This window comes from Dreissena polymorpha, chromosome 5 (genome assembly GCF_020536995.1).
Source record: "Dreissena polymorpha isolate Duluth1 chromosome 5, UMN_Dpol_1.0, whole genome shotgun sequence".
In the NCBI taxonomy this organism is placed as follows: domain Eukaryota; kingdom Metazoa; phylum Mollusca; class Bivalvia; order Myida; family Dreissenidae; genus Dreissena; species Dreissena polymorpha.
This window is the reverse complement of record NC_068359.1, coordinates 99019646-99046312: the sequence shown is the minus strand read 5'-3', so window position 1 is coordinate 99046312 and position 26667 is coordinate 99019646. Positions and strand designations below refer to the sequence as shown.

The 26667-nt window shown below is 35.2% G+C and overlaps 2 protein-coding genes and 1 long non-coding RNA gene across 4 annotated transcripts; all 3 read left to right on the top strand.

The window, feature by feature from the left end:
- The first annotated feature begins 862 nt into the window (after positions 1 to 862).
- LOC127881584 (putative defense protein 3) lies at positions 863 to 4644 on the top strand. Its single transcript, XM_052429571.1, has 4 exons — positions 863 to 1686; positions 2312 to 2451; positions 2961 to 3052; positions 3625 to 4644. Exons 1-4 carry the CDS (start codon positions 1503 to 1505, stop codon positions 3701 to 3703), a joined length of 495 nt encoding a protein of 164 aa, XP_052285531.1. The 5' UTR covers positions 863 to 1502; the 3' UTR covers positions 3704 to 4644.
- Positions 4645 to 7854: 3210 nt separating this feature from the next.
- LOC127881582 (putative defense protein 3) lies at positions 7855 to 26073 on the top strand. The gene is made up of 4 exons (XM_052429570.1): positions 7855 to 8876; positions 9236 to 9375; positions 25121 to 25212; positions 25568 to 26073. The coding sequence occupies exons 1-4, from the start codon at positions 8690 to 8692 to the stop codon at positions 25644 to 25646; spliced, it is 498 nt and encodes a 165-aa protein (XP_052285530.1). The 5' UTR covers positions 7855 to 8689; the 3' UTR covers positions 25647 to 26073.
- Positions 10691 to 22404, top strand: LOC127881585 (uncharacterized). 2 transcript variants are annotated; one of them, XR_008050160.1, is made up of 4 exons: positions 10691 to 10805; positions 18849 to 18997; positions 20221 to 20345; positions 22035 to 22404. It is a non-coding gene; the product is annotated as an uncharacterized LOC127881585 (long non-coding RNA). The 2 variants fall into 2 exon arrangements; XR_008050159.1 differs by lacking the exon at positions 10691 to 10805 and having other exon boundaries at positions 15519 to 18997.
- Positions 26074 to 26667: the final 594 nt, after the last annotated feature.

Below are 26667 nucleotides of genomic sequence, written 5' to 3'. Positions count from 1 at the left end.
TCAAATATTGACTGTCAACTCATTTGTCGCGCGTCGAGAGAGCGTCGAGAGAAAGTCGTGTGTCGACCTAGGGTTTTTTAGGTCGACAAGCGACAATTGCGCGATATTGGCTCGATATATCGTATTGAGTATCGAGAGAATGTCGAGTGATTTTTAGGTTTACATGCGACATTTTCGCGATATATCATATTGACTGTCGACTAATTTGTCGTGCGTCGAGAGAATGTCGCGAGAATGTCGAGTGTCGCGCTCGAAGGTCGACACACGACATTCTCGCGACATTCTCTCGACGCTCAATACGACGCGCGACAAATCAGTCGACAGTCAAAAGTGTCTGCGATTTTTTTTTTCTAAAACCCTGCGCGATATGCGACACTGAAATATTTACTGTCGACTGATTTGTCGCGCGTCGAGAGAGCGTCGAGAGAATGTCGCGAGAATGTCGTGTGTCGACCTCGAAGGTCGACACGCGTTACTCAACTTGGCCCTATCCGGATTCCGTAATCGTAGTAATTTCATGCTTATGTAAATTTTGCTTGTAACATGAGCTGCTCGCTTACAAAACATATCGTGTATGCTATGTAAAGAGTCGGTCGGTGTACATTGCACATTTAAACATAACCCATTTATGCCTAGTGGACTCTCCCATCCTTCTAAATTGGATCAATTTATTTTCAAAATTAGGAATGTCTAGTATATTTATTTCTATACTTAGAATATTTTATACATAAATTCCTTTAAGCAAACAGCACAGACCAGATGAGACGCCGCATCATCTGGGTCTACGCTGTTTGCCAAGGCCTCTTTTTTGTAGACGCTATGCATAAATGGGTTAAGGTTGGATGATTTAAATCGTTTAGCTACCTTGACACTTCACAATTAAAGCTTTATAGTAGTTTAAATTGTCAAATAAAAATCTACTAATTCTTCGACCGGATAGTAAATTCAGTTTATTTGGAATTAATTCAGTTCAGTTCAGTTTTCTTCAACACTGACGACATATTATATTCATTTAATTTGGACTTTATTATCATTAGAGTGTCAATATTGGATAGTGTCAACATAGAAACTGCCTTTCTTCAGTGTATGAAGTTCTGTAGCTTCTAACAGTCACACTCTGTGTCAGCCGTTCAGAACCAAATGGACATTGCAGGATTTCTGTGTCAGCCGTTCAGAACCAAATGGACATTGCAGGATTTCTTCAAGTTGAAAACTCTCGGTTCAGAGCGAATACTTGTAACAAAATGTGAACCATAGCGTTACATTTAAATAACGAAGTTGCATAACAATGAGATGAAAACGCGTTACGCATCACAAGTTCAGACGTTGTCAATGGACGCGAGAAGATAATTATAGCAACTGTGAGCCGGTTGCATGTGGCTGCATATTATTGTTGCGCAGTCATTGGAACATAATCAGCCATACGATACAGTCACATAAAACGGGTTTTCTATACGATTAAAAAAGGACGGATAACTCTAAATCAGATCCGCATTGAAACAATGTTTCTATTCTCCGTCTTCGTCGCCAGTTTTCTTTCACTGGGCGCAGGATTCCCGCACGGAGCCCCGTCCATCGCGTGCAATGGAATGGTGCCCGGACACCTCCCGACCGTAACTTCCGGCGAAAACCCCTTCCGGTTCAACTTGTCTTCGAAAGCATACAAACCCGGGGGAACGATACAAGGTATGTTATATTGGTGCAAGGGTGGTATTTTAAGTTGTATAGAAAGATACTAAATTATCATTATTCGTGTACATGGCAATCATCACTGGAAAGTCGATAATGTTAGCCATACAATACTTAAAGAATAATTAACATAGTTTTGTATTTGTATACAAATAAAGAACGCGTGCTGCGTTGAAGAAAATAGTTGACAGTGGTTCAATTAAGGCTTGATCTCGAAGGTCATATCGACATGCGACTCTCAGCATATGTATTGCAATTAAGTAAAAAAACATGCATGAATTTAATCAAGTGATTGTATAATCAATTAACTCTTTAATAGTTATACAGCCTTCAAATAGTTTGCCCGTCAGATTGTTGTATTCGATATTATTTTGTATTGTGAATGTGCAACCCGTGATACATTTTCTTGTTTGTTTGTGTTGGGGGTTTCGCCTCGTTCAATAGTAGTTTAGTCATATCGCGGCGGTCAATCAACCAACTCACACTCTTCCTAGGCTACCTTGTTTACAAGTACTAAGTGCACTTACTAACGCCAGTAACTTACAACTGACATATTTGAATCAGGGATGTGTGGAAAATGGCCGTAACAAAGTAACAGATGCGGTGTATTGATTTCATGAAGGCACCCTATATGCGCCCGGCCAGATGTTCAAAGGATTCCTGATCGAGGTGGGGGCTCAGAACGATGTGTCCAGTAAAGAGACAGCTGTGGGGGAATTCATTAATCTAGACTCCTCCATCGAGAAACATGTCTGTGGAACGGTAAGTAAAAAGTTTGAGAATTCATCGACATAGACGCTTCCTTACAGAAACACGGCTATGATACTGTTAGTAATACTTGGGCAAATACACTGATATAGTGAATTATTTTACCTAGATGCCTTTATTCTGATATCCGTCCGTGGAATGCAAAGTAATACGTGGACGAATAAAATTGACCTGGGACATACAATAACCTAGATGCGGTAACGGTACGTAATACGTGAAAAAATCCCTGACCTAGTATATACTTCCATACAGTAACGCGTATGTGGAAACAATGAGTAACAAAAGGTTTTATGTTATGTAGAGCTTACTTATTTAATGATAAATTATAGATGCTCGCACATTGTATCAAATTAAACTGTATTCGTGATCAAAATATTTCAGTTTGTTCGCAAGCCATACTGTGGATCAAGCGGATAACTCTTAAGCTGACAAACTTCACTCCTCATTCTTCTTTTAAAATCTCGATACAGCACGTGTTCTTTTTTCGTTTGTTGCTATTGCAGGCTGCGGTGACACACGTAAAGAACAATGAGAAGTCCAGCGTGTCCTTCACGTGGAAGGCTCCCGCAGACGCCAAGGGGACGCTCTATGTGAGGTAGGTGTGCTCAAATTGAGTATATAATGTATTTGTTTTTAGAAACTTAAATCCGGCAAAAATCCTCATGTGTGTTGCGTTTTGTTTTTGCCCCTTTACTTGTAAGATTAATGATCAATTTAAATATTCTTGAATATTGCTAACCGTTACTTAAGGCATGCAATGCACACTGCAATTTATATAATTTTTAGCTCAGCTGTTTTCGGAGAAAACCCGAGGTATTGTCATAGCCAGCTCGTCGTCCGCCGTCCGCCGTGATAAAACCTTAGCATTGGCTCTAAAATCAACGTGCTTCCACCTACAACATTGAAACTTTATATGAAGATGCACCTTGATGAGTTCTACACGCCACACCCATTTTTGGGTCACTAGGTCAAAGGTCAAGGTCACTGTGACCTCAATTTTTAATCTGACAAGCTTTCATTTATTAAAAACTGCATCCGCAGCCGAGCGTTGGCACCCGTTATGCGGTGCTCATGTTATTACTAGTAAGGTTTTAGTCTTTTTAATCTCACGGGAAATCATACGCATTACTTTTTTATTTTTACGACAATCAAATAATGTTCTTGCAGAGCGACGGTTGTGCAGCAGTTTTTCCCAAGCCGCTATTGGTTAGGAGCTTTCTCAGTACCTCTCAACCCCTCGAAGTAACGCGGGATGAAATCGAGGCCACACCCTGGGGACTACTGTGTACTGAATGCGTTTAGAAATAAACGTTTATGCGCATTCGAAATGCGTACATACTGCAATATAAATCAAAGCGCTTAAGGCACTGAATGTGTTCGCTGTTGTATAATCTTAGACGCAACTCAGTTTTCAAAATTATGTTAAAGCTTTTTATATCGCAAGTTTGAAATGACCACAACCTATTCAAATTATAAAGAGTGTGTCTTAAAACACAGGTCGAGATGTGTATTGTTGTTTTTTCAAATCATTGATACAGCTAATCAGTGTGCACATGCTAATCTTATTTGACATGCATTAAGTCCCGTTTTGCCTGAAAGCGGCCAATATGTACAGATTTCAATGAAAAACTCTAGACTGGCCAACGTCGTCTTACAAGCAGTTAAATACTCACTATGTAGTGTACCAGTGAGAACAGGCAGATTCGTCGTCTGCTTAAATTTAATAGAGTTATTCACACAGGCAGTCACGGGTTACGGTTACTACCGCAGCTAAGGCATACTGATTTGCAAAATAGCGTCTGCATTATTTAACGCTCACAAATAAAAAGAACACGTTTAAGTTTGATATATGGAAACATCTCATATAAACAGTCTGTATAATGAATGTACATCTTTATGTAAACGTACGTATTTAATAAATAATTTATGTGAAACGTAAGTGTGAAATGAACTAGCTTCTTTTAATTATAATGATATATAAACAAGGTATAACTACTGCGGTTTTGTGTGTGTTACATAAAACTCTTCGCCAATATAATATTTTATTTCCATTCTTAAGTAATACACATAGATACATGGATATATTAATGAATATTTCGTAGACTTTTATTTTGCCATTTCGAGATTATTTGCGACCAGTCATTGAGTCATGTAGATAAACAAATCAATAAAGGTTGAAAACCTTAACTTTGCTTTGTTAAACGCGATTATAGGACAAGTTTACTGCACTGAATACATTACACCGATGTAAAATCATCTTTACACATTGTAAAATCTGCATTGCAAGTAACACAATTTATTTTTTGAAGATGTAACTTTTACAGGACTATATCTTTTAAATGTAAATTTTAATCATTGCAAATTAGAAACAGTATCGTTTTTGATTCAGGGAAACGCAATAGTCATACTGATTTGTTCAAAGGGCTGGATTTAAGAAAGTTAAATATAAGTCAGAAATATTTTCTAAAACGGCTTCAAAACAGTACAATGATTCAACGAATGAAAATTTTTCGACGTAGCTGACTAACCCAGGTTTTCACATTAATTGACTTCACCAGCAAGTTAAAAATGTCGGAAAAATTTACCGCCAGTAGGCCCGAATGAATAACTGGAAAATATGCATTTGTTAATAATACCCAAACTAAGCAAAATAGTAAGAACAACTGGTTGACTATCTTAATTGTGCAGTATAGCGCCAAGGATGTAAGCTTTGAGAAATCCCCACCATTTTTGTAGATTTGTTCATACGACATATGTGTTCACATAACCAATGTATAGGACCCACCAAGAAGTCTATTTAACTGCTTTGTGTCTCATTGCAATGTCAATGTTAGAGACTGTTACCATAAACGGTATTTGAAGTGACAATGATTTAACAACCTTAACTACAGAAAAATAGTTATAAAATTCATTTAATGTCAGATAGAAAAGAAAAAATTGAGACAAGCACCATACGGCTCTTTAAAAAAACATGTTTAAATACATTAAATCAAAAGCGTTTTCAATCATAAGCACACATAAAAAGGATCATTGATGGAAGTTATTTGGAAAAAACCCGGACCTACTGGGGTTCGAACCAACGCCAGTGACAATATAATAGTGGTCTATGGATCCAGAGTCTGACGCGTTACCGATTGCGTCACAGTGACATATTCATTATCATTGGGAGTACAAATATTTAACTTAAATCAGTATAGTTTCTGGCCATTTGTTTTCAATTTTCTTGTGTAAAATTTTGTTTTAGCGCTGCTTCATCATTTTCTGTCATTTCTATCATCAACTACATTAACTATTAAAAAGAAAAGTATAATACGCGGGATATCATAATTTGAAAATTCTAATGTAAACAAAGATTCTTACCACCGGAAACGGTCACGGAATTAACTCGACGCCGGTCATAAAGAGGAGAATACCAATAAAGCCGAAAACGCCACCCACCCGAAGTGTGTCTAGGTCCAAAATAGACCCAGACCTGGCCGTAAAACACCCGATTCTAGATCGGTACGTTCCGATGTCCACCATGATTATAGCATCGAAGTGTACAGTGCGACGCTTTGTTTTATATTAGGATTTTCCAAATCATTTTGCTGAGCCATTTTTGCATCAATTGAAGTTATTAAATTGAAATATACATGGACCAATCGTTCTCAATGATAATAATTGTTTATGAATATCATAGTGCCTAAAATTCATTAAATTGTCTCATTTTCTAGATTTTATTCCTTGACATAATTTTTTTTTGTCCTTGCAAGCTCAACACAGCTCTGCAAATTTTAGCCGAGGCAACTGCCTCAGCGTGGCTACGATGCTGCCTCATATCATATCATCTGCATCCGGACATTGGTTCCTATGGACAATGGTTCTTAAGCTTATTTTGACACAGGCGGACATTTTCCTACATTTTTTTGATAATAGGGAATGGTTTCTACGTCATTTTGACAACCCGGACATTGGTTCCTACATTATATTGACAACCTAGTTCCTACGATAAGATGTCAAACTTATCAACATAGTACACTCCGATTAATAAAATATCACGCCATTATTTATAAGACGAATTTTTAGCATATAATTAAGACGTTTTATCCCATCTTTAGACGTGCATTGTCGAAATAAACCACTGTGGAATATATTTTCCTTTATTTCGGCAATGCTGAAATATAGCTGTCACGCGCGGCGGACTCTTATAGTCATATTACTCGGAATCAACTATAAAGTAATCATTTTAGTAAAATCGAATCAGATTCAACAAAACAAACAATTTGATACCAAGATGTAATATATTTTAAACACTAAATTCAACACAAACAGCGAAAAACATTGTTTACAAATATTAAGTGCGCGTACTCATGACGTCATTATTAACGACAAAAGTCATATTATTTCCCGATAAAGCTGCAGTTGTTTATTATTTTTTATTATTATTTATTACTAATCGAGAACGTAGAGGTATGATAAATAGAAAATCAGGTTAGTTACTGATCTTTTTGTTATATATAAGCTCGGGACGAATAAAATAATAAAACAATGTGTGCTTAAAATAACTTTGGGATTTTCCGTGAACCGGTACAGAAGTTTTATTTTCCTATTCTATTTAAAAAAAAATAATTGACGACTAAAAAAATTGATGGGATAAATCGAATACTAGGTCGGCGCCAAGGCTCGTGGTTCAGATTTTCTAAGCCTCGCAAAATAAACTTCGCTTTATTCGGCACCGACCTTGTATTCTCTATTTATGCTACATAATCTGACAGTTGTTTCAAATTAAACTGTATTTTAACATCAATAACATACTCTTTGCTGAATATAGTTAAGTGTACCTTTGACATAAGCATTTGTTGTTGATCATCATCATCATCATCATCATCATCATCATCATCATCATCATCATCATCATCATCATCATCAACAACAACAACATAATCATCATCATCATCATCAGTAGCACCAGTCGAATCACCATCATTTTTTTTGTCAGCAGATTATCACTACTTCAATCATCGATAAACACCCATTCGCTTTGATATGGAAAGATCAGGAATTTTCATGTCAAATAACTATATTATTGTTGATGTTGAAATAACGTGATGTTGGGTATGGCTTCGTTTTTTGTTGTTGCTATTCTTGATGATAATGGTGGTGTTTTGCGGCTGATGATGGTGATGGTAAGGGCGATTAAGGTAAGGATAAAAAAGGAAGCTAATGAAAAGCCTTATATTTCATTGCAGTCCACTTTTATTTTATGAACACTTACAACAAACATATAACACAATGCACAATACACCTTAGATTGGACGATTTAAATCTCTTAGCTAACTTGACACGAATTCACATTTGAAGCTGTATCATCACAAAAATTATTAAATATAATTTTGACAACAATTACATTTTTCTAGCTCTAAATATGTTTTATTCCAATAAATCAAATATTTTAAAAATATAACTATGTACTGAAAGGCGATAACAGATTAAGACTGATTGACTTCATGTAGTTAACGTATTTATACTTCATAGCAATAAGCAATACGCAATATGGCTAAGACGAGTTAGTAAGAATCTAGCATACTGATTTAAATGAGCACGTTTTTTTTCAACAAACATCTTGTGTATATTATAGTCTGTCAAATGAAAAAAAACTACTATTTCGTCGACCGGATAGTAAATTCAGTTAATTTGGATTTAATTCAGTTCAGTTCAGTTTTCGTTAACACTGACGACATATTAATTTGGACTTATTAACATAAGAGTGTCAATATGGGATAGTGTCAAAAGAGAAACTGTCTCTTCATTGTATGAAGTTCTGAAGCTTCTTACAGTCACACTCTGTTTCAACCGTTCAGAACCAAATCGACATTTCTTCACGATAAAAGCTCTCGGTTCAGAGCGAATACTTGTAACAAAATGTGAACCTTAACGTAACATTTAAATAACGAAGTTTCATAACGTTGAGATAAAAACGCGTTACGTAACACACGTTCAGACGTTGTCAAGACACACAAGATGATACCGATGTTCTAATTGAGGATACCGATGTTCTAATTAGGTCAACCGCGAGCCGGATGAATGTTACTCTAAATTTCCGTTGCCAAGTCATGGGAACACAATCTGCTGAATGTTATAGATAACGCGAGATTTCTATACGCCTATAATAGGACGGATTACTCTAAACCTGTAACCCACTCATACACTCATCAAATTTTACCACTGCCGGCAAAGTTTTTGCATTGAAACCATGCTTCTATTCTCCGTCGTCGTCGTCGCCAGTTTTCTCTGCTTGGGCGCAGGATTCCCGCACGGGGCACCGTCCATCGCATGCAAGGGAATGGTACCCGGGCACCTACCGACCGTAACTTCCGGCACAAACCCCTTCCGGTTCAACTTGTCTTCGAACGCATACAAACCCGGGGAGACTATTCAAGGTAAATTATATTGGTACAAGGTTGTATTTGTAAGTGAAATTAAATATATTGAAATATCATTATGCGTTTACACTGCATCCATCACTGGAAAGTCGCTTATGGTCGCTATGAAAATATTGAAAAATTGGCAAATATAGTTATGCATATGGATACAATAGAAATAACAGTGAAGTTAACAGTGCTTCAGTTAAGACTTTATTTTGAAAGACACGTCTACATTGATTACAACTACTAAGTGCACTTACTGCGCCAGTAACTAAAAACTGACCTATTTGAATCAGGGGTTTATGGACAATGGCCGTAGCAATTATGCTGGATTTGGTTTTAATTACCAGATGCAGTGTCTTGATTTCTTGAAGGCACCCTATATGCGCCAGGCCAGATGTTCAAAGGATTCCTGATCGAGGTTGGCGCTGAGAACGATGTGTCCAGTGAAGAAACGGCCGTGGGAGAATTCATTAATCTAGACGCCTCTATCGAGAAACACGTCTGTGGAACGGTAAGTAAAAAGTGGAAGAATTGATTGACCTAGACGCTTCCATACAGACACACGTCAAAGGAACGGTAAGTAATTAGTGGGAGAATTGCATGATCAAGACGCTATCATAAACGTCTGTGGAACGGTAAGTAGTAGGTGGGAGAATACATTGATCTAGACGCTTCCATTCACAAACACGGCTGTGGAAAGGAAAGAAATAAGTGGGAGAATTCATTGATCTAGACGCTTCCATTCAGAAACACGTCTGTGTAACGGTAAGTAGTATGTGGGAGAATTCATTGATCTAGACACTTCCATACAGAAACACGTCTGTGGAACGGTAAGTTATTAGTGGGAGAATTGCATGATCTAGACGCTTCCATACAGAAACACGTCTGTGGAACGGTAAGTAATTAATGGAAGAATTGCATGGTCTAGACACTTTCATACAGAAACACGTCTGTGGAACGGTAAAGTATTAGTGGGAAAATTCATTGATATAGACGCTTCCATACAGAAACACGTCTGTGGGACGGTAAGTAGTAAGTGGGAGAATTCATTTGCCATGACGTTGTTGTTTTTTTATACAGACTCACGTATGTTAGTAACATGGGACGAATAAACTGGCCTTGTGAATTAATTAAAATAGAAGTCTCCATTCAGAAACACGTTTGTGGCACGGTAAATGATATGTGGTCGAATACATGGATCTGGAAATATCCATTAAGAAACAATACTGCGGAATGATAAGTAACCGGTAAAGAATGCATTAACATAAATACACATGTACATCATACTGACACAATTAAGAAACATTTATGGAATTGTATGTACATGTAATAAGATGGAGAGCACTGGTGTATCCCTTTTCATACTACAAACTTCTCTAAATAGAAAGTCAATTGAATTACCTATTTATGTAAATGTGATAACTGTTCGTATATTGCACATTTTTTTCTAAGCCGAACATTTTCTGGCCTATTGGCGGGAAATGTTATTCACATTTCATTGGGCGCTTACAAAGGTCATCTAAAGTGAGAAGCTGGGTTAAACAGCTAAGCCGAAAAAGTTAAAATCTCGTTAGTGAATTCTGCGGAGCGGTACGTAGAGCTAGTGATATTTCACAGTATGGGATACCAAAGGGGTCGAAACTTTAACTTCTGCTCGAGCAGGAAAAAATGCTGCTCGAGCAGCATTTAAATGCTGCTCGACCAGCAAAATGCTGCTCGAGCAGCAAATTTACTGCTCGACCAGCATTTTTTCTGCTCGAGCAGAAAAATCCTGCTCGACCAGCATTTATTTTTAGATTATGGCATTAGCCAATCAGAACTCTTGTTATATTTGCCACATGGTGCGAAACTGGTTTGTTTGGAAAAAATGGCTGCCACCATGATGGTGCATCTTCTGCAAGTTTATGTGACGACCTGTTTAAAGTTTAACAGTGACACGCGGTAAGTGCTTTATATTTTGTCTGCAAACTAGTCGATCAAAAAATTGTTGCCATTCGCTTAATAAGAAAATCGACCATAAATGTCTAACGGCTGTTAAAACTTTTGCGAAAATCACGACGATGACTGATAAGAATTGCTCAATGGGTGCGCAAGTGTAGGTTCTCTGTGTCTATCGATTTACTTTCTTAATGATTCTTAATAATTGCTTCCGACACAGGTGCCGATTGCCTGTGATTGTGCCTTTCTGGTTAACATTGTTTACGTTTCTCGTTCTCCCCATACATGTATATCTGCTGTCCTAACTTTTACAATTATCCAAAATATTATGTCTGTTAACCAGTTCTCAGTGCCCCAGATAAGCTGCGTATCTGCGTCTTTCACCCTATTAAAATGTTTAAAAATGCAAAGAAATACAATATCATGAGTATTGAAAACACAACCAATTTGACTTTTACGCAAATTTGTCAAATTAACAATACAAAACTTCGATTAAAAATGCTTTGCTCATTTTAGGTATTTTCTCTTTGGAATCGTTATCGTAATGCGGTGACGCTTACATTCAGCAAGCTCAGCAAACGGTCATAGTAATTAGTTATTCAAACGCTATGCGTTTTCAATCTGACCTAATTCGTCGCTCATTGTGCATGTATTTGTAAAGCGTCTGTACTTTCAGTTTCTATTACAATGCGAAATAAAAATAGCTAAGAGAGGTCGATAGACGTCCGAGATTGTTGCGCCAAAATATCAGCCGATCGCAAACTTTTTCGAATCAAGAAAGCAAGAGGCAATCAGTGCCGAATCATTCGTGTTATCGATTTTGTTAGAAACTGTGTATACAGCAAATGAGTTGACATCCAAAAAACATGATGGAAAGTCTGTGACTTAACAAACCTGTCAAAAGTATAAAAAGAAGTTAGAAATTGTGGACATTTTTTAAAGTTTATATCATGGACAGTTTCAAGGATTAAAGATATTACGAAACATCAGTTTTTTTAAAATTTATGATGATAGTTTACAGTTCTATTGAATCAATACAAGTGTGCAGCGTCAACGGAAGTAAATCAGCAATTATTTTAAGGTATGCATTTTTATTACTCATTTTACCCTATATGAAGAATGGAATCACCCTATTTTTCAAAATCAATGGTTGAAAACCCTATTTCCCAAAAAATTATCTGGGGCACTGAGTTCGCGAGGACTTTTCTCAATTTCAGTGTAAATTATTTTTCACCGAGGCCAATAAGCTTGTTCAAAGCTAACAACAGGTAAAATGTGAGTTGTGTCTGAATTACAAGTTGTTTAATTTTTCATAATTGAAATGTTTACAATTTACTATTTATTGAATAACTTGGCAGTGCATAATTAAAATCTGGGATGTTATTTTCAGCTCTGAACTGCGAAAAAATTGCATAATAATTACATTGGTGGCACTATAATGAGTTACCTTTCATCTGTCCTTCCATTTAAATGTCCCTTAAGCAGACTTCCCAAACTTTGCAGAAAGAGTTTAGGCATTGTATTACACACTCATTTTAACCATGGCATGCTACTGTACAACATGTCTTGACGGAAATAATTTCGATAAAAAATATTTGCAGTAAATAATTTTTCTATTGCGAATCGTTTGTATCTTTTTATCTTTATTCTGAAATGCCCCTCTTAAGAATAATGTCATGTATAGCTGGTTTAGAATTAAGAATGATGATATGTTCTAACAGCATTTTGTCATGTCATTTACTGTACTTCTTAACCTACATGTATTTGAATATTAGTTTAAACCTATTTATTTTAGCTCGATTGCATAGAAAGTAATTCCTACTTATTTTAAATGCTTTCGAGTCCGTTTCCTGGGCCTAGAACCAGTATTTGAATATTCAGTCCCCATATAACTACGCCCATATGTTGTGGACATTTTCATACAAGAATACAAACAGGAATATGTATTGAAGTTTGCTTTTTAAATTGACAGTCAATCGGAGGGTAACAGGTTTGTTTTTAACAAGAAGTGAGGAACTAAACACTATTTGCAGGAAAAAAAATAATATCTCTTTAAGTATATTTGCATCACAGGAGCTCTGGTGTCCTGAGGTTGAGGAAACTAGTGTTGAATCTAAAACATTTAGCATCATGTACTCAAAAGTGAGAAGCCAAGTCAGACACCGCAAAATGTAAAATAATCTGTCAGATGTTTGGTCTGACAGGCTACGAAATTCTGTCAGACTGAAGGATAATTTCTGGATTCCACTTATTAGCATACCTGATAATAGCATATTTCTGTTATTAGCATATAGAATGTCAAAGCACAGATTAATTCTTAAATTTTAATGTATTTTTCTTCTATTAATAGCATAATTTTTAACCCCAATATTCAGAATTCACTTAAAGTCTTTATAGCATAGAACATTCTCAGAATGCCAAGAAAATATGCTTTAAATTTGCAAAAATATGCTCAAATGCAAATGCAAATACCTAAGAATACAATTCCATTTGATAAATAGTTATCTTAAACATCAATCATATACAATGTTGAATTTAAATTTCACTTTGACGATCAATTATTAACAGATTTGACTTATTGTATGCCCCCAGTTGCTATATTTATGCTAAAATGTGTTTTCCGGTTAATAGCATATTCCTGTTATTAGCATAATTTTGGCTGACATGGTATGCTAAGAACAGGATTCCACTGTAGCAACATATTAATCAGGAATTATGGTTTGAATCCGTGAACTATTATTTTTAATGGTGAAAGAAAATCTCCATGACGCGTTTTCAAAAATTCCTAATCAAGCTTGGTAAAAGAGCACACAGAATATCAAATTTATTACAGCGCCAACTTACGGGTAAAAACGATTGATTTTTTTTATGTTCCGTAAAGACAAATGCCGCATCATATCCTATGGGTGATTTAAAAATTAATGAAGCCTAAATAAAACATGCATTTATTTTCTTACCATTAAGCTTGTTTGAGTTCTTTTTCTATCTTACAGAAGTGTTTCCATGTGATTAACTTAAATGTGAAAATTCTTCTCAATAACTTTCTTCATTAACAAAATATATTGAAAAATATCCTTAAAATTGCCCCAAGTGTACTGGTTTTGCGTGACATTTTATGTAAAAGGCAATTTTCAATTCTATACTTCAATAAAACTTTCAGAAATATTAGGTATTGCCATCATTTAATGAATATAAAAATTCATATGCTTTAAGAAAAATAAAACAATGCTTCTTACTTAGGTTGATATCTTTTGTAGCAAGTGTTCAAAGCAATGATGTTCTTGTCAATTTTGTGCCACAATTTTCAACTCTCTTCATGTATATTAAGAGATGGGATCATAAAGTGCTTCAATATTTATAGGCAAAAAGTGTCCTTTTAACCTGTCACATGTTTTTTCTACACATTTGTACAGGTATTTATACAATTATTTGTTCATGTAAATTTTGAAAAGCTGAATACTAAATGTGGTCAGAATTTGTCCCTGTCACAAGTGTACATTTTGCAATAAAGTTATTTAAAATTTTTCATAAGATAGAATTTTCAAGGTTTTACATCATTTTCTTCAAACCATTAATGCTTATCACTAGATGTACTGAAAATTTGATGCCAAAACCTTGTGAACTTTTTTTGCAAGACAAATATTGCATTGTACCAAGTGTACGCATTTTTTATCATGTTTGATGGACAGGTGATAGCTTTTAAAAAATAAACAAAGGCACTAATTTTCTGGAAAGAAGTACACAGAAGGATGTAATCTCCAAGAGAAAAAGGTGTTGTCTTCACTCTGGGGGTTAACTACTCTTATTATATGGGTATGTCTCCATATTTTGTCTTCAGAAGAAAAATATAAGCATATAAATGATAATGTGTGGGAATTATATTTGACTTTACCATAACATTATTACAAAAACACGTTTCCTCTTCTCAAATTAATGTCAATTTTAATCAAAATGTTTCTCCAATTATCTTCAATGTTAGCCTGAAGTTGGTTATTAAATGTTGTACATGTACACTTGGGACACAAAATGAATGTTTTTCTTATAAACCTCAAGAAAGTGAAAACAAACTTACATTATAGCGGAATTAATGATTAAATTTTGATTTAATAAAGCATTCAAAAGCAACTGAAAAATAAGCCAAAATAAAAGTTGAACATGGTCAAATGTCAAATATGATGGATGAAAAAGTCTTTCAGACACTTATAATTAAACCACGCAGACTGTCACCCTTGTGGTACAATTCCTACACATCTAAACTAAAAACCATGTTAAAACCTTCGATAAACAACGGTACAGCACTTATTATTATTTCATTCATTTTTAATGACACATTACCAAAATATATAGAGGATATATTGTATTACAGAGGAAGGTCAAGTAAGAGGACATCGTGTTTAATGTATAAAGTATAAAAAGAACAAGGTCTAATTTATAAAGAACAAGGTCCGATATATAGAGAATATAATGTTTAATATATAGAGAGCAAGGTCTAAATATAGAACAGTGAATTATATGTGTCTTGTTCTGAGAAAACTGGGCTTAATTCATGTGGGTAAAGTCTCGTCCCTGATTAGCCTGTGCAGACTGCACAGGCTAATCAGAGCCGAGACTTTCCGCTTTTATGGTATTTTTAGTTTGAAGGAAGTCCCTTCTTACCGAAAATCAAGTTTAAGCGGAAAGTGTCGTCCCTGTTAGCCGGTGCGGACTGCAAAGGTTTATCTGGGACGACACTTTACGCACATGAATTTAGCCCAGTTTTATCAGAACAAGACACATATTATAGAAAACGAGGTCAACTGTTATAAAAAAATATAAACATGTATTTGTATACAGAACCATGTTCAATATTTATAGAAAAGCGTCCAATATATAGAGAACACAATATTAGATCAACTTCAAGTATAGAGAGCAATGTCTTATATATAGATATCAAATTCCAACATATAGAAGAGGCATAATGTCTTATATTTAAAGATCAAGGTCAATGCCATAGAGAACAATGTTTAATATGTAGAGAACATCATTTGATATGTAGAGAACAAGGTATGCTATCCATTTGTATAGAGAACAATGCCCAGCATATAGATCTCCAGCATATAGAGAGCAATGTATAATAGATCTTTATTATATAGAACAAGATAAATTATGAAACCAAAGTAAAATATATACAACTATGTGAAAAATATTTAAAACCAGGTCAAATGTATCTACAATTTGTGAAATATATGTGTTGTTTTATTGAAAATACAGATCTATGACAGACTGCATAATTATGGAGATTCCTTATGCCTCTGATATCCCATCGGTTATAAACATATTTAGGGCCACAAAAATACCTCAAATGAAATACATATAAAAGTTATGCTATTTTTCTTCAGATTTTCATCCATTTTGAAAATGTCCCAAGTGTACAGATTTGGCCTAAAATCATGCTAGATCGTTTCAGGAAACAATTCAAGTTCCCTGTAACTTATCTTATAATTTTATAAGAATATTTTATGCAAATTTAATTTGTATTCTATATTACTGACTGTTTGGGTATTTCTTAGAATAAATGATAACTAAAGTTGTCAAGTACAAATAACCTTAAATCTCTAAACATCAACCTTAAATCATCAAACGGACACAGAACATTATTTGGGGAAACATTAATTTGTATAGTCAAATGTAATACAAATTTAAAAAGTATTTATATATGTTGAATGGTTTGCTTATTTAACTTGTATACAAAAGTCATGTAAGTGTCCCAAGTGTACACATGTTTGAAAATTGTATACAGTTTTGGCAAAAGCTAGTTTTTGCAGATTTTCTTATATAATAAAAAAAAACTTCACATATATTTGAAGGTCATCCTATATTTTGATAAATCTGAGTTTTTACTTTAAGATACACTGCTTTGAGGCCAGGTAAAAAACTTTTAGGAGTATAGTTTTGAAAAATATGTGTTAAAAAACATGAAAATTTAATTTTTCCATATTTTTTTTTAGAACACTTCTGATTTTGTATTTAAATTTTGCTTAAGAACATACTGCATGTTGACAAAACACACAAAATATTGATAACATGTTTTAATGGGATTTTATTAAGTGCAAAAGACATGTACATTTATAAAAAAAAATTCAAAACATTTGGTTAACATCTTTTGTTGTGAAAAAGTGATTACATCTGACAGAACGGCCCTACTCATTTATAAAACTTGAACCCTTTCCCTATGCAATACAAACAAAACTGTTGCCATAACTTAACATCTAAAATTTGAGAAAATTTTTCATTTAGGCTTCATTATCCCCACGCTTTTCGGAGAAAAAGTGGGGATATTGTGGTTATCTCCGTCTTCTGTCCGTCCTGGCCACTTTCTCCTCCTACACTATAAGCACTAGAACCTTGAAACTTACACACATGGTAGCTATGAGCATATGTGCGACCCTGCACTATTTGGAATTTTGATCTGACCCCTGGGTCAAAAGTTATGTGGGTTGGGGTGGGGCCGGGTCAGAGATTTTTACTCATTTTTATGCCCCTGGATCGAAAGATCGGGGGTATATTGTTTTTGGCCTGTCTGTCATTGTATGTGTGTGTGTGTGTGTGTCCCAAAACTTTAACCTTGGTCATAACTTTTGCAATATTCAAGATAGCAACTTGATATTTGGCATGCATGTGTATCTCATGGAGCTGCATATTTTGAGTGCACCGGAGACTACACCGAATGTCTTCAAAGTGATACTGAAGCTCTCTTATGGCAATACGGATAATCTCAACTATGCATGGCCCCATTACCAACCCTGGGGTGCCCCGCCCACATTGGCCACGCCCACATAGACCACGCCCACCCAAAATTGCCTTTTACTATAATTTCTTCATTTCTACACCGAATCACTTCAAATTGATACTGAACCTCTCTTATGACATTATGGTTAATCTCAACTATGCATGGCCCCATAACCAACCCTGAGGCACCCGCCCACATAGGCCACGCCCACCCAAAATTGCCTTTTACTATAATATCTTCATTTCTACACCGATTCACATCTAATTGATACCGAACTTCTCTTATGACAATACGTTCAATCTCAACTATGCATAAACCCATTACCAACCCTGGGGCAGCCCTGGGTCAAACATGCGGCGTGGGGATACACGTCGGCCTCAACCGCGCCATTTCTAGTTTATATTTTTGAAATCACCCAATTTTGTGTAAAGTTTGGAGAAAAATCAAGAAAAACATATTTTAACAATGAAATACATTTAAGTTGTTTGATGATATTTTCATGTATTTCAACGTTTCCAATGTCCAGATAAATACCCTATTTGTACCCATTGAAAACCTTTAAAACTTTAATTTTGCATTGTTATTTTGTGTTGGGCTTGAAGAAAAAAGATTGACCTGTAATGCACATGTTTACATTATACCTCGCAATCATAACAATTTCCAATTTATCGACAGTGGTGACCGGGTTTTATCATTATTATATGATTATTAGTGCTTGTGGTCATATTTCAGATGCCCAGGGGCCTTTATGGTTGGGTTAGTGAGGGGTGCTCCCTCCCTTCCTTAATTGATTTTTAGCTCCACTGGCCAAAGGCCAGCGGGGCGTATGTCATAGTCCTGTGTCCGTCATGCGTGCGTCCGTCCGTGCCTGCGTGCGTCCTTGTCCTTAACTGTAGGATCTAGGGCTACCACATTTTGTATGTAGTGAGATATAGTAGTTCTCTATGTGTCCAATAATTATGTTGATGAAGGTGGCAGTGGTAATGACTTGATATGTCTGTGAGATATGAATGCCAAAGTCTTCGTTTTACATGACATGAATTTTTATGTAAAAGTGGTGGTTCTTCATAAATTCTACATGTTCTTTGCAAATGATGACCTCTACAAAGTTGTTCCAGGAGTACCATATTGCCTGACAATCTTTTGTTTTATTGTTAACTTAAACTGTACTTGATTCTAGCATGCCACTATACTTCTTTGAAGTAATTTGAGCAAATTTCTCACTGTTTAGTAATGTATACATTGTTTAAGGTACATTATAATTTCACATTTTGTAGGTGGACTTCAATATGTATGATCTACTTATGCTGCCACAATGTAAAGGCAACAATCACTGGATTTTGCTGTTTGCAAGTGTTATGTCCAGGACTGTAACCATTTACGACTCGTTGGGTGGTAACAACAAGGCATTGTTCGATTTGTTCTGGTAAGGTTCAAAGCTGTAATTCATTTTTATGTCCCCCACTATAGTAGTGGGGGACATATTCTTTTTGACCTGTCTGTTGGTTGGTTGGTCTGTTTGCGCCAACTTTAACATTTGCAATAACTTTTGCAATATTGAAGATAGCAACTTGATATTTGGCATGCATATGTATCTCATGGAGCTGCACATTTTGAGTGGTGAAAGGTCAAAGTTAAGTTCATCCTTCAAGGTCAGAGGTCAAATATATATGTGGCCAAAATCGCTCATTTTATGAGTACTTTTGCAATATTGAAGATAGCAACTTGATATTTGGCATGCATGTGTATCTCATGGAGCTGCACATTTTGAGTGGTGAAAGGTCAAGGTCATTCTTCAAGGTCAGAGGTCAAATATATGTGGCCCAAATCGCTTATTTTATGAATACTTTTGCAATATTGAAGATAGCAACTTGATATTTGGCATGCATGTGTATCTCATGGAGCTGCACATTTTGAGTGGTGAAAGGTCAAGGTCAAGGTCATCCTTCAAGGTCAAATATATGGTCAAAATTGCTCATGTAATGTCACTTCTGCAATATTGAAGCTAGCAATTTTATATTTTAAATGCATGTGTATCTCATGGAGCTGCACATTTTGAGTGGTGAAGGGTTAAGGTCAAGGTCATCCTTCAAGGTCAAACGTCATATAGGGGGACATTGTGTTTCACAAACGCATCTTGTTTGTCTTACCTGCTTGATATAGCAGTCACAGTAGCAGCTGGTGTATGTGCATTTTATGTGTGTCTCTGAGCTTATCCAAACTGTGATTCGATAATTGAATATACCATTTTTAATATAGCTTACCACATATGTTCTCCATGTAGAGAAGCTGCAGCGCATGCGTTAACAAGAGATCAAAGGTCACATTTAGGGAGCTTTTTTGGCCAGTTCCAGTTATCATTCATCAGGCAATATACCAAACAAGATATTCAAAAAACTTTGTAAATCTTATTTGTTTTCTATATTTGGATCTTTATCTTAAATATTAAATTGTAATGACCACCAACACTTTAAAAATGATAGGCTATATATAAATTTAAGATTCATATATATATATATATATATATATATATATATATATATATGTTTGAAAACTGATTACCAAAACAATTTGGTATAGATAAAGTACCACTTAAGTATATAGGCACATGATTTTTGTTGATTTTTACCAACAAAATATTTGTTGCAGCCAGTTCATGTGTCAACGAGCGCAAATTGTGAACGATGGCTTGGAAAAAATTCAGTTCAGAGTTCAAAGCGCCACCTTGCAACAAACAGCGCCATGGAAACAGCTGTGGAGTGTTTGCATTGATGGTAATAAATTAGCTTTATATTTCTATATAGGAGTCACTTTGTCGTACTGTCGGTCGGTTTGTCGGTCTGTCCCGAAATTTCATCCGATCTTCACCAAACTTGGTCACAAGTTGTATCTTGATGATGTTTAGGCCAAGTTTGAATATGGGTCATGCTGGGTCAAAAACTAGGTCACAAGGTCACTTAGTGTGTTTTAAACCGAAAGTTTAAACCGGACCATAACTATGTCATTAATCGTTAGATTTTAAAATAACTTGGTACATTTGTTCACCATCATGGAACGGTGTGTTGCGTGAAAAAGTACGTTGATATCTCCAAGATCAAGGTCACACTTGGAGTTCAAGGGTCAAATGCTTTTCCGGGCCATAACTTTATAATTTATTGTGAGATTTTAAAATCATTTGGCAAATTTGTTCACCATCATGTGACGGTGTGTCGCGCGAAAGAATTACTTCAATATCTCGAAGGTCAAGGTCACACTTTTGAGTTCAAAGATTAAAAATGGCCATAAATGAGCTTGTCTGGGCAATAACTATGTCATTCATTGTGAGATTTTAAAATCATTTGGCACATTTGTTCACCATCATTGGACGGTGTGTGGCGCGAAAGAATTACGTCGATAACTCCAAGATCAAGGTCACACTTTGAGTTCAAAGGTTAAAAAAGGCCATAAATGAGCTTGTCCAGGCCATAACTATGTTGTTCTTGTGAGATTTTAAAATCATTTGGCACATTTGTTCACCATTATTGGACGGTGTGTCGCGCAAAAGAATTACGTCTATATCTGCAACGTCAAGGTCACACTGTGAGTTCAAAGGTCAAAATTGGCCATAAATGATCTTGTTCGGGCCATAACTATGTCATTTATTGTGAGATTTTAAAAATACATGGTTCATTTGTTCACAGTGATTGACGATGTGTCATGCGAAAGAATTATGTTCATGACTCCAAGGTCTAGGTCACACTTGGAGTTCAAAAGTAAAAAAAATGGCCATAAATTTGGACTGCATGTCATGCTAAAGAATTCAAGAGTTCAAAGGTCGAAATGGCCATAAATGATAATGGCATTATCATTCTTAAAAATCGCGATAAATTTGATTCTCTTGTTTTGTGAAGACAGCATTCAAAATAGTCTGTGTCAATGCGGCATGTGGGGGTATTTGTCACGTCTGTGACAAAGCTCTAGTTTGCTTAGTAAAGATTTGCATTAACGTTTATTCAACAAAATAATGGGAGAATGTAGAATATAATCATCGTACCTTTCTGTTGGTGCATTGGTTTTTAGAGCCTTGCATTTCTTTTAATTTATAAAGGACACGATATTTCATATGTAATATCAAACTGTGTTATAGAGTCCCACTTTTGTCAAATAACCCTGAAAAAAGGTTAAACAAGAAGATTACTCATATTTTAATTTATTAATGTGTCATATAATGAAAAATAGCATTCTCTTTGCTCCATTATATTATTTTGTATGAAAAGTTGTTTTTCAGTGTCTTAATGTGATTGTATATTTATGATGCATAAAACATGAATACTTTTCACTGTCAAACTATCGTTCTTGCAATTTTATTTTCAGAAATAGTATTTTTTGTGAACACTTAATCTAGTGAATATATGCTTTTCTTATTGCAAACAAATGTTGTTGTTTTTTAAGTTAAGTATGAATGACTTTTACTTTATTTCCAGACTGCCAAATGTATGGTCATGAAAATGCATCCCACAATGTTGTGACAGGCCCATGATTCAGTTTATCGAGACTAGTCGTGAGACGCAGACTTCTGATTCATGGAGTGCGGCAAACATATCTGTGCGACTCGATCACTCCACTGTAAAGACCCGCACGGCATTAAAATGGATATTATCAATATGTGTTGTTGCTCGAAAATATGTTTTGTAGCAGGAAGTGCTTTGGGCTCGATTAATCTGAGAACTCAACAAAATATTAATAAAATCCTTCTGTGCCTTTTAGTTCTGAAAACAGAAGTAGCCAGTTGGTATTACACATCTCCTAAACAAGTACAGCACAATAAAACTGAAGGTTTTAAATCCTACATTTTTATAACATCTTTATATCCACACAAAAATATTGATGATTGTGGTGCTCAGATTGCAAAACCACCTGTTTGGCAAAAATAATGCAGATGGTTAGATTATGATAAGTGCAAGAAAAAAAGAATAACTCTGGAGATAATAATTGATATGATAATCATTGCTTGACAGAATCACAATTGACCTAGATATTTATTTATGTATTGGTGTATTTTTCAATGAGTGCCTTAAGATTCCAAAAACATATTGACTTAAAATAAATAATCCCGATGGCGTAAATGACTTATCATTTCATGTTCATGAACCGGTTTTAAAATACTTTGTAGACTTATCTGCTAGGCGGTGAGGACTTTTAGACCACCTGATAAACTTCAACTTTATTTTCCCTAGTTAAGTAACTGACTAAAGATATGTTAACATAATACTGATGACTGATGAGTCTGTTGTGTCTTATATTTTCATTGCTACTTAAAATATTAAGTCTTTTTCAACGTTGAGACTAATAATAAGCAAATTCGTTTAATTGATATCCCCCGCCAAATAAATTTTGATTATTGATGGGTGCAGAACTAACAGAAAAGTTTATTTGAAGGGTTGTACCCTTATCTCACTTATTTAAAAGTAACAACATAAAAAAAACAATTGGCAATAACTCTTATTTAAGAAAGTGTAGGGTTATAGATTTTGTGCATGACACCTCTCCTCATTGATATCTTAACATCCATTAAATTTCATCTTTAAATCGTGTATAGTATCTGTGATATAGTCCTGTAAAGTAACATCAGACATGTACATATGTACTAGGGTTATGTTTTTTGTGCATGGCACTTATTCTCATTGACAATTATACACCCATGAAATTTCATGTTGAAATCTTGTATTTATAGTTTCTGAGATAAAGCCCTGAAAAGTTTCATCATATAAAAACAACAAAGGGCAATAACTCTTATATAAGAAAGTGAAGGGTTGTGGTTCTTATGCATGGTTCTATAAATGAGATATAGCCCTAAAAAGTTACATCATAAAATAACAATAACAAGAAAGGGCAATAACAGTTACGTAAGAAAGTATACGGTTATGGTTCTCGTGCATTGATAATTATACACCCATGAAGTTTCATGTTAAAATCTTGTATAGTATCTGAGATATAGCCCTAGTTACATCATACAAAAACAACAAAGCGAAATAACTCTTATTTCAGAAAGCGACGGGTTATGGTTCTTGTGCATGGCACCTCTCCTCAGCTATATTTATACACCCATAAAGTTTCATGTTGAAAACTTATATTGAGTTTCTGAGATAAAGCACTGAAAAGTTTGTGAGTGACTGCACTGACAGACAGACCAACGGTACGTTTAAGTATATTTAGCGTACCCGGGGTACATTAAAGTATACTTAAGAGTACACGGGGTACTTTAAAGCATTGCCCAAGCCGAACCGACAATTACCAATCGAGCTTATTGACATGTTAAATAAATGATGATAGTGGTAAATATGATTGTGTGAAATATAATACAATAGTTTTCCTGAATTGAGTGTACATGTGAATTAGCTAAAATAATGATAAAAACACCGATTGGGATTAAACATTTGTGGAACTGAATTTGGTTCATAATCAGTTTTTAACTTTTTTAAGCTGAAATAATATATGTATATATATATATATATATATATATATATATATTTATATATATATATATATATATATATATATATATATATATATATATATATATATATATATATATAATCTGAAAGTATTTTCTTAAATCAATGCTATATCTTTGTATTAAAAAACTGCAACACTCATGACTGTAAATTAGGCATTACCATATTTCTTTACAGCGTAATGCATGTACATCATCAATATATATAGCATTTAAAACGAAAATCGTTTTATATTCAAATGTTTGCATGGTGTTAGAACTACTGTTTTGATATCTTTGTTGTGAACAATGTGTTTAGGTTCAACGTCCGAAAAAAAAGATGTCCGAAAATAACTGCGAGCTGTTAAAACGCGAAATTAAGTTGAATTGAAACAACAATGCGTTAAATATTATTTTTCATCAATCTCACATTTTTCACGGCAACTGATCGGAGCAATATCACGAGGGTACTGTTAAAATCGTCAGATCTCACGATCTAACAATATTGACTGTTATTGACGCTTCACCGGTCTATTTCGTTTCCGTAGAGATAGCTAATGTCGTCCGTTTGTAAGCTCAAATTTGATTGGCTGACGGGTTCAATGGCTTATTCTAAAAATAAATGCTGCTCGAGCAGCATATTGCTGCTCGAGCAGGAATTTTGCTGCTCGAGCAGCATTTAAATGCTGCTCGACCAGTAAATTGCTGCTCGAGCAGCAATATCCTGCTCGAGCAGCATTTTAATGCTGCTCGAGCAGCATTTTTTTCTGCTCGAGCAGAAGTTAAAGTTTCGACCCCTTTGGTGCGCCATATCACAGACCTTGGTAATATCAAAGGTTTAACTTGTTAATTGCTTACTCTAATATTAAATAACACGCAGATCATTCGGCTACCTTGTTTCAGATTAAACTGTTTTCCTGACTATATTCGTGTACAAACGTTGCGTACTTTGTTTTTTTTTTCGCAACCCTTATTATCGATCAAGCGCAATACTTTGAGCTGACAAACTGTACCACTTATATATCTTTTCTAACTTCGATACAGCTTGTGTTATTATGTCGTTTGTTGCCATGGCAGGCTGCGGTGACGCACATCAACAACAATGAGAAGTCCAGCGTGTCGTTCACGTGGAAGGCTTCACCAGACGCCAAGGGGACGCTGTATGTGAGGTAGGTGAAGTTCAAGTAAAGCGCGGAGTTTCGATCAGCGCTCCTCGAGTTTATGGAGGTATTGTTTATTTGTAACAATAACTTGGCCCATGTAACCAGTTATGTTGAGCTCGAATTCAATCAATATACTTTACTTACACGAAATATGAACCTGACACAATTCTCATGATAAATGCTCGCGTAAAAATCTACTCCCATATTCACTACCGTTTCATAAGACATTAAGAATGTAATATACACGGCAATTTATATAGTTTGTATACCCAACACGATTTGTTTCATTTCAATCATCTCACCTGAAGTCTGGGGCATAACGTTTAAAGCGTCCAAAGACAATCAAATACTTTTTTTGCAGAGCGACGGTTGTGCAGCAGTTTTTCCCAAGCCGCTATTGGTTGGGAGCTTTTTCAGTACCTCTCAACCCCTCGAAGTAACGCGGGGTGAAATCGTGGCCACACCATGGGGACTTATGTGTGCTGAATGCGATCTACAATAAGCTTATAAGCACTTTCAAACTGCTTACAGACTGCAATAAGAAAACGAAAGATTGGAACGTTGGATATATGAAAACAACACATTATACAGACTTTAAAGTGTACCACCTGCACCACGAACGTGTAAACGGAAGAATAAAATAAACGATTTGTGTAAAACATAAATGTGAGATGAACTAACTTGGATTTTGAGATAAAATGCTATAAAATACGATGTGACTTCCTCGCTTTTTGTGTAAAATAAAACTCTTAACCTAAATTGTAGCATTTTACTACTATGTTTACTACTTCAATAATACATGTAAACTAAAATATACATAAATGAATATTTCACAGACTTCTTATTGCAATAAATTCGAAAACTTAACTTTGCATTGTTTCGTGCGATAACAGGACTCATGAGTAGACTAGATCTGGACTTAACCAATGTAAAATCATTTTAACCAATTACAACAACTGTGTTACAAGTCGCACAATTCAATTTTCAAACCAGTAGCACATACAAGGCAGTGTTTTGTATATTTCAATCAGTAACACTATAGTATGTTCACATGGTTGGATTTATATTGTATAAAGTGAGTAACATGAGCAAAGGTGTTAATATTAGCCAGAAATATACATGTATTATAAAACACATTTTGAACAGTAGAATTATCAAACCCTTTACCTTTTAACCAATTTTAACCAGCTGACATAAAGATTAAATAAAATACACAAATCACAATGGTTGTATAGAAACAACAAACAGCGCTATCTGCAATAAGCCTTTTTTTAAATTATGCAATCAATGAAAGGAATCTGTTATAGACATATGCTTTATAGATATTATACGTGAGTGAATCATGTCATTTGGGTCGACAACAACTTCAAGTGCTGCGTAAACACTGTACTTTAATATCTTGTAAACTGTCCAGTGTCACCTTTGATGTTGGTTATCACTTACGCACACTGATAAGCGACA

What these genes read in the sequence shown, in the direction of transcription:
- LOC127881584 (XM_052429571.1), top strand. Translation starts at nt 1,503, where the DNA reads ATGTTTCTATTCTCCGTCTTCGTCGCCAGTTTTCTTTCACTGGGCGCA. An exon ending in ACCCGGGGGAACGATACAAG is followed by an intron (nt 1,687 to 2,311) that starts GTATGTTATATT and finishes GATTTCATGAAG; the next exon opens with GCACCCTATATGCGCCCGGC. An exon ending in AAGGGGACGCTCTATGTGAG is followed by an intron (nt 3,053 to 3,624) that starts GTAGGTGTGCTC and finishes ATGTTCTTGCAG; the next exon opens with AGCGACGGTTGTGCAGCAGT.
- LOC127881582 (XM_052429570.1), top strand. Translation starts at nt 8,690, where the DNA reads ATGCTTCTATTCTCCGTCGTCGTCGTCGCCAGTTTTCTCTGCTTGGGC. An exon ending in ACCCGGGGAGACTATTCAAG is followed by an intron (nt 8,877 to 9,235) that starts GTAAATTATATT and finishes GATTTCTTGAAG; the next exon opens with GCACCCTATATGCGCCAGGC. An exon ending in AAGGGGACGCTGTATGTGAG is followed by an intron (nt 25,213 to 25,567) that starts GTAGGTGAAGTT and finishes CTTTTTTTGCAG; the next exon opens with AGCGACGGTTGTGCAGCAGT.